An 8,456-nucleotide genomic window follows, 5' to 3' on the forward strand; every position below is an offset into this window, starting at 1 on the left:
AATGAAGGATTGGGGTCCCTCCTCAGGACTGACAGGAAAACAAACTCCAGCTGGGACTTTCTGATGCATATGCCCACAAAGAAAGGAGACACAGATATGGAGCCACTATAGTTAAGACTAGCAAAACTAAAGACTGAAGACACCAGCCAATTATTTACAATGGTATAAATCTCAATACACAAATCTCCTAATTAGCCAATTGGTCCATGTTGTCCTAATCTCTGGGAGTTTGCTGATATTGATGGAAGTGGAAAAGAAAAAAAGTGAATATCCTTGGAGGATCTTGGTCCTTCCTCTCCTGAGGAGGAAGGTCACTTGTACTCCTTGCTTCTTACTTCCAAGTTACAAGATCTTAACATAAAACTCAGGCTTTTTTTTTCAGTTTAACCACTTTATGTGTGATTTTGATATCTGTAAATCCATTTTATTAATCATGAAATCTATGAAGAATTAGGTCTTTTATACCAAGAATGTGACAATATTTCCAATTTTCAGTTATTATTTGTCTTTAAGGATAACTTTTTTTCACTTCTTTAGATGTTTCTTGGGTTGGCCTTCCAGCACAGTCCTGAATTCATCACAAAACAAAAACTCAAGAAAAATTCATTGGAGACAACTTGGCAAATGGGTAGACCTTCGTCTCCATTGGACACTTCTGCAGACCTCACTCTACTACTTCTGGTCACATAGTCTCAAGTAGACTCCTTGGTTTCTGTTATACCAGGACAGCTCCTCCTTCAACATCCAGCCAATTTGCAGCCATTTCACAGCCAAATTTAACAAATGTCCCCAGAAGTTCTGATTTCTGCTAACTAGAAAAGAATCAACTCACTCCAGAATCTATTCTCTTTGTATTTCTTTGTGTTCTCAGCTCTTGAAAACTATAAGAAAATGTGGTTTGGGTTTACCTGGGGCTTTTTTTCTAGTGGATAAAGTGGGATGTATGTAGATAACGGTGTGTTGTAACCGTCTAAATCCTACCCAGGCAGGCTTCCTGATTCAGAGATTCTTTGCTGAGAAATGTGGAGACTTATTTGTCATTGACATGAAGAAAACTTTAGATACCATTTTATAGAACTCTAAAGGAACCCAAAGGCTGAGTTTTTATGACAGAATCCAGGGAAACATGGTAATAAACTGAGGTCTTAACCAGACCATTAGTACTAAGAGAAAAGAACTCCCCCTTGCTGACAACATGGCCCTTTAGAATTCTAGAGTAATGTGAAATAAAGATAAATTAACCATAATGACTTGGTGAGTTTATGATTCTCAGACATCACTAGAAAACACAGCAATTATCAATATGATATCACCACTGACTTTCCAGGTGTATATCTGTGGCTAAGACACATCATTTACAACCTCCTTTCTTCCTGAGCATACTTTGCAATCTTCCAGTTGCAGACACCTCAGAAAATACTTTTATACCCCATATCACAATGCCAGAGTTTAGTCAAGAAAAGAGAAACCAGTCATTTTGATGAAGAAAATTTAATATAGGAAATTACTTAAATAGTTATTAAAGGACTGCAAGGCAAAGAAGAACAAACCAGTAACATAGCAATTATAAGTGAAGGAAGAATATACCACACCAAGGACTTAAGGGATGTTAAGGGAAAAAGTTGAGTTTTTACAACATACTGACTTTTGCTACCACTATTGAAAGTATGTAAGATGAACACAAGATGGAAAATTGAGCAGTGGTTCAAGATCCCCAATCCAGAATCATGAAGCATGGAAGTGAGAGTTTGTAGCAGAGACAATAACTTCATTATAAGCACACATGCCCAGCTGTATGGTATAGAGAGAGTGTGTTTGAAGAAATATTATCTGTAATAATTGGAAAAATACATTGCTTATTGCTACAATGGGTTCTTTGTATCTTTTTCCCCCTTTGAGCTCTGATCTCCCTAGGATTTTCTGTGAGCAGTTAGGACCCAAGATACAAAGGCCATTGTGGAAAAAAAGGTTTGACTTAGATCAGTAGATTGCAAACTTCACTGCACACTATAACCAACAGGATAGTTTTAAGATCCTCATGCTTAGACCATACCCCAATCCAATTAAATCAGAATAACTGGTGATAAGGTCCAATGATCAGCATTTTTAAGCTTCTCAGATGTTTTCAGTAAAAGCCAGGTTGAGAACCAGAGACAGGGATCTCACACATATCTGCATAAACAGAGTTGATAGATGATAAATTTGTATGGAAAATACACAGAGCTGTCAGAACTTTAAATTTTGCCTATAAAAAAATTGTTCTGCCCTTGTTGGTGCGGCTCAGTGGATTGAGCACCAGCCTGTGAACCAAAGAGTCTCCAGTTCGATTCCCAGTGAGGGCACATGCCTGGGTTACTGGCCAGGTTCCCAGTAGGGGGCGTATGAGAGGCAACCACACATTGATATTTCTCTCCCTCTCTTCTCTCTCCCTTCTCCTCTCTCTAAAAATAAATAAATATAAAATCTTTTTTAAAAATTGATCATCATTCTGGAATGATTGGGTCCCCATTGTTAAACTACGGAAGTCTCCATCAATGCCATAGATGCAGTCAGGCAAGGCTGGTCAGGTGCTCAGTTGGTTTGAGCTTTGTCCTTATATGCCAAGGTTGTGCATTCAATCCCTTGTCAGGGCACATACAAGAACCAACCAATGAATGTATAAATAAGCAGAACAACAAATTGATATACTATGCACTCTCTCTCAAAAAAAATAAAATTTCAAAAATTAACCAATGAATGCATACATAAAAGGAACACAAATTGATGTTTCTCTCTCTTAATCTCTCTCTCTAAAATCAATAAGTAAAAATTTCTTTAAAAGATTCAGTCTGGCAGCAATTATGATATACGAATGATCCCAGAATACGACATGAGAGCTACAAAAATTATGTGATGAGAGAGACAGGATTTTTTTTAAGTCTTGACATTTATTTCTGCTGCATTTTCCAACCTCCACTTCAAATGGATGGTGCAAGTACTGAGATCAGGTTGTTTTTGCTTAGGAGCTTCTGCATGGCCCTTTTGATGTCCCTATTCCTTAGACTATAGATGAAAGGGTTCAGCATGGGGGTAACCACAGTGTACACCACTGAGGCCCCTGCACACTTCCTTGGAGAAAGTGAGACAGTGGAACTGAGGTACACCCCGAGGCCTGTTCCATAAAACAGGCAAACAACTGACAGGTGAGAGCCACAGGTGGAAAAGGCTTTATACTTCCTACCTGATGATGGGACTCTCAGAATGGAGGAAACAATTTTATAGTAAGAGAAAAAGATCCCTGAGATAGGGAGAAAACCAGAGATGGCTCCAACAAAATACATGACTATGTTATTGGTGAAGGTGTCAGAACAGGCAAGGTTGAGGAGTTGAGAAGGGTCACAGAAGAAATGAGAAATTTTCACATCCTTAAAGTAGGTAAGTTGTAACACAACTGAATTGTGCATCTGGGAAACCAAAAGGCTCATGAAAAATGACACCAAAACCAGCAAACCACAGAGGCGTTGGTTCATAATAACCAAGTAGTGCAGAGGGTGACAGATGGCGACAAACCAGTCATAGGCCATCACGGTCAGGAGAAGACTATCCAAACATCCAAAAAGCATAAAAAATGACATCTGTGTTAGGCAGTCCCCATAGGCAATGACTCTGCTGTGAGTCTGGAGGTCCACAATCATCTTTGGGATGGTGGTAGAAGTGAAACCGATGTCAGCCAAGGACAAGTTGGAGAGGAAGAAGTACATGGGTGTGTGCAGGTGGGAGTCAGAGCTAACGGCCAGGATGATGAGCAGGTTCCCAAGCACAGTGACCAGGTACATAGACAGGAAGAGCCCAAAGAGCAAAGACTGCAGTTCCGGATCATCTGAGAGACTCATGAGGAAGAACTCTGAAACACGTGTGAGATTTTGTGGTTCTATGTAGCCTGGACAGCTTTTGAATAAGAAAAGAAGGTTGGAAAAGGGGAAACAAGTAAATGGAGATCCAGCGCTGTGGCTATATTTTTGAGTCAAACAATTTACAAGTATTCACACTGGGTTCATACACCCCAGTGCCCACAGCAATATTTCTCAGTGTATCAAATCCAAATTTCTTAGAATTGTTTCTTCATTGGTTTTCATGTTATTCACTTTTTCTATACACACTTACTTTAAAGAACTTGCTTGAAAATGTTAAAGGAACAGGACATTTAGAAATAGCAAATCCATGAACACCATGAAATACAGCCTACTCTTTCAGAGAAACACATTGAATGAAAAATATCCTTCTCCCTTTAAGAAAAAAAATGATTCTAATTAAACACTTAACAGTGCCATTATTTTTTTCAAATACAATACAAAACAAGTTCCTAAATTTAGAACATTGATAAATGTATAATTACTAGAACTATATTACCTGCTTTTTAAATTAAAGTCAAGTGTTTATAATCTGAAGGCATTTTTTATGTGCTAATTATCTTCATCAGTTCTTACCACTCTTTTGGATTTCTGGCTTCTCTCCTCTATGGAAATATGTGCTCACTAAAATATATGGGTTTTCTTTTAAAAAACCTTTTCAATATAACTCCTCACTTGGCCTGGTAGACTTCAAATTTTGGTAATTGTGTTTTGGTTAAACGCACAAAATCATACAGCATCACTAATCCCCAGACATGGCATCAGTGTACCGTGCAGCTCTCAATCATTAAACAATAATTAGTAACTTTTAAAAAAACTTGCTTCCTACTTCTCAGCCTATGTAGGATTCCATATCAATGCTACAGAATCTCAGGAAAACAACTGGTGTTTAACACTGCTTCTTGTTTGTTGTTGTTGTTCTGGCCTCTGTTTTGCAGTGGCTTGGTGAAAGTACTTACATGTATTTCTAAACCTAAATATTTGGAAATAGAGTGTCCCCATTGAATCCGACTCTTATTAACAATCAAGGAATTTAGGACCATGGGAAGCCCCCAAACCAGGTCATAAGTTTTCTTATGCCTTCTCCTTTAATCAATTCTATTTTAAATCAATTTTTCTTAAATACAATCCTCCTTAAATCAACTTCCTGAAACCAACTCTGATCTTCATTTCTCCTGACAGATCACAAAATAATTTCATTTGGGAAAAATACATTACAAAAGAGAAAGGTACAGAAACCCATGTAAGAAACACCTGGGAAGTTTTCACATCAGTAAAATGGGGATAATAATTGAAATTATTGGGTTGTTTTAAGAAATTAAATTAAACCTAAAATACTCAGACCTGTGGGTCCCAGTCCTACTTGATTGTTACATTTAACCATGAATATTGTAAAATGTACTGATGCCCTGGCTGCAGCCTAGAAGCAGTTAAACAATAATCTCTACATGCACAGTTCTTAGTGGTAGTAACAGTGCCTTACAATAATTTACAGACCCTTAGAAAATAGAAAATAACATTATCTATTATAATTATATTTAATATTAGGAATATAAGCCTTTGAAAATATTTGCTTCCAAATTCATATTTTATAGAAATTTGAAATATTACCAATAAAATTTGTTTTCTTTAAATTCCTGCACAATCTCATTACCCTACATACCTGTCCCCAGAAGCAAACACTGTCACTAATTTGGTGAGTGTGTTTTCTGCTAGTGTTTCTGTAATGTTAGTGTTCATTTATGTATTTCTAAAGAGTTTTCTTGAAAATATACATAAGTAGTACATTACTGTACACATGGCCTCTTAAATGTTCTTGTTAACTACAATATTGTTTTTAAATCTTTCTGTGAAGTACATATATCTAGATGTAATACTTTAACTCATACATAGTGTTACCTAAGGAATTAACTTTATTTTATTTATCAATTCTTTATTTTAGCAATCCTATGAAAGTTCTTTTGCCTCTCTCCATATCATACAAGTAAGAATTTCTTGTACGGTGAATAGTTGTTTGTGTTGTAAAAATCTTCCAAGTTCAATTTTACCTTTTACTGACTACATTTGTTTTCCCAATTAAAAAAATAACAGTTGCTGTCAACTACATGCTTATTAAGGTAGAGAGTCTGAAACATTTCTAAAGTATTTCATTATAGTAATTCCATGATAGCTCCATATAAAACTCATATCTATATAGGGGAAAATATTTCCTTATCTCAGATTTTCAAACTGGGATGTAAAGTGCATTACTATTCATAAAAAATCCAATAACCCCTTATGTCACTACCATAATTCACAGAGGCCTCCCACTGAGGTCTCTGAGTAAACTCCAAAGAGAAAAGCACAGTGAGCAGAGGGTTTCTGTGTCAAATAACCAGAAAGTGAAATGGTTGGCTGGGTTAACAAAGAGAATACTAGCCAGGTTCCCCATATCTGGAGTCAGACTGATTAAAACCTGGCTTCATTCCATTTAATCCCATGATCTACTAGAAGTTATATTAAAAATTTATAATCCTTGCCCTGGCCAAGTGGCTCAAGTTGGTTGGAGCATCACACTGTACTCCAAAAGGTTGTGGGTTCAATGTCCACTCAGAGGACACTCTGGAGACAACTGATATTGATGTTTCTCTCTCTCTCTCCCTCCCTCCTTCCCTCCCTCCTTCTCATAGGTAGACATATTCTCTGGTATAGATTGAAGGAAAAAAAAATTTAAACAAACAAGCTGCATATAGCACCTAATTCAGAGCCTGAAACTTGGGACTCTTTAATAAATGCTCATGATATCATATATGTGGTCATCTGGCATCATTTGGCCACTCATCTTCATCATTAGTTTGAAAGGCTTAGGGGACAGTTTAGAGGGATTCATTTCCTGCTCCGGTGAGAAAGATAACTGTAGGAGCTACAACCAGTGTGGAAGGGAAACAGAATTTTGAATCAGAGCTCTCAGATCCCCACCAGCACCAAGAGCATAAACTACATAGGCCTCTGAGCTGAAACTGTGTATTGGGGCCTCCCAATCCAACCATGCTGCTTATCCTGATGATGAAGAAACAATGTTCCCCCAGTTCCTCCTGTATCCAGTATCTCTAATAGCACTCACTGAACTGGGCTGTCTCCGTGCTGGGGCATGACAAAGGAATGATGACCCATCATCACCCTTCCCATGCCTGGTGAGGGATGAAGGCTCAGGCCCCGTTCTCAGGACTGCAGGAAGACAGAGTCAGGCATGGACCCCCTGATGCATACAATGACTCTGAGAACAGAAGACGCACAAGTATATCCAACTGTACTGGATCCAATAAAGTGAAAGGCTGCAGGGCACAAGCTGCTTATTTGAAGTTGTGTGGGCTTGAGAGCTTAATGCACAGAGCTTATAATTAGCCAAATTGGTCCATGTTATCCCAATCTCTGAGGACTTGTTAATACTAATGGAATAGAATCATAGGAAGTGTAAGTGTCCTTTGTAGGGTCCGAGTCCCTTCACTTCTCAGGAGTAATCTCACCACTACTCCTCCGTTTGACTTTTAAGTTTTATACATGTTAATAAAAAATTTAGACATACTTTTTAAATTAACATACACCAAAATGTGAGTTTATCATTATCAAATGCATTCAAATGACCAAGTAATTTAGGAAGAATTAGGTTTTCTATATCAAGAATCTGATAGTATTTCCATTTTTGCAGTCAACACTTGTGTCTCTCAGGACTCCTTTTCTTACTGTGGAAAGAACATTTAACATAATATTTGCTCTCTTAACAGATTTTGAAGTGTTTATATATCATTGTTGACTCTAGGTACAATGTTGTACAAAGTTTACTTATCTTGCCAGACTAAAACTTCAAACCCTTTGATTAGTAATTCTCCATTTTCCCCTCCCACTAGCCCCTGGAAGCCACCATTCCACTCTATGATTCTATGAATTTGACTCTTTGAGATATATTGTACAAGTGGAATCATGCAGTACATATTTGTCACTCTGTGACTGGTTTATTTCATTTAGTAGAATGTCCTTGAGCTTCATACATGCTGTTGCAAATGTCAGAAATTCCCTTTTTCAGGCTGAAAAATATTTCATTATTTATATTAATACAGTTTCTTTATTCATTTATCTGGGTTGTCAGTGGCCATTCAGATTGTTCTTAGATCTTGTCTATTGTGAATAGTTCTGCAATGAACATATGAGTGATAGTATGCCTTGTAGATCTTGATTTATATTTCATTTTATTTTTTTGGTAAATACCAAAAAGTGGATTGCTGGACCATAGAGTAGTTCTATTTTTTAATTTTTTAAAAGTAGTTCTTTTTTCTAAGTTTATTAAATTTTGTAAGAAACTTAATACTGCTTTCCACAGTGGCTAATGCATTTTTTATTTACACCAGCAGGGTACAAGTGTTCCAATTTCTCCACATTTTTGCCAACATTTACCTTTTTTTTTTTATTGATGTTCAAGTATGATTGTCTGTGGAAAACAATATGGAATTTCCTGAGAAAACTAAAATGAAACTGCCTTTTAACCCAGCAATACTACTGCTGGGATTATACCCTAAAGATTCTGAAACA

General features: G+C 37.1%; 1 protein-coding gene across 1 annotated transcript; it reads right to left on the reverse strand.

Moving 5' to 3' along the window:
• Positions 1 to 2,957: 2,957 nt before the first annotated feature.
• LOC123828521 (putative gustatory receptor clone PTE01) lies at positions 2,958 to 3,950 on the reverse strand. The gene has a single exon (XM_045853574.1). The coding sequence runs from the start codon at positions 3,870 to 3,872 to the stop codon at positions 2,958 to 2,960; it is 915 nt and encodes a 304-aa protein (XP_045709530.1). The 5' UTR covers positions 3,873 to 3,950.
• Positions 3,951 to 8,456: the final 4,506 nt, after the last annotated feature.

Source organism: Phyllostomus hastatus, unplaced genomic scaffold, assembly GCF_019186645.2.
Source record: "Phyllostomus hastatus isolate PE091 unplaced genomic scaffold, TTU_PhHast_1.1 phas_contig_98, whole genome shotgun sequence".
Lineage (NCBI taxonomy): Eukaryota > Metazoa > Chordata > Mammalia > Chiroptera > Phyllostomidae > Phyllostomus > Phyllostomus hastatus.

Excerpts from the sequence above, each read along its gene's own strand:
- LOC123828521 (XM_045853574.1), bottom strand. The coding sequence starts at position 3,872 with ATGAGTCTCTCAGATGATCCGGAACTGCAGTCTTTGCTCTTTGGGCTC.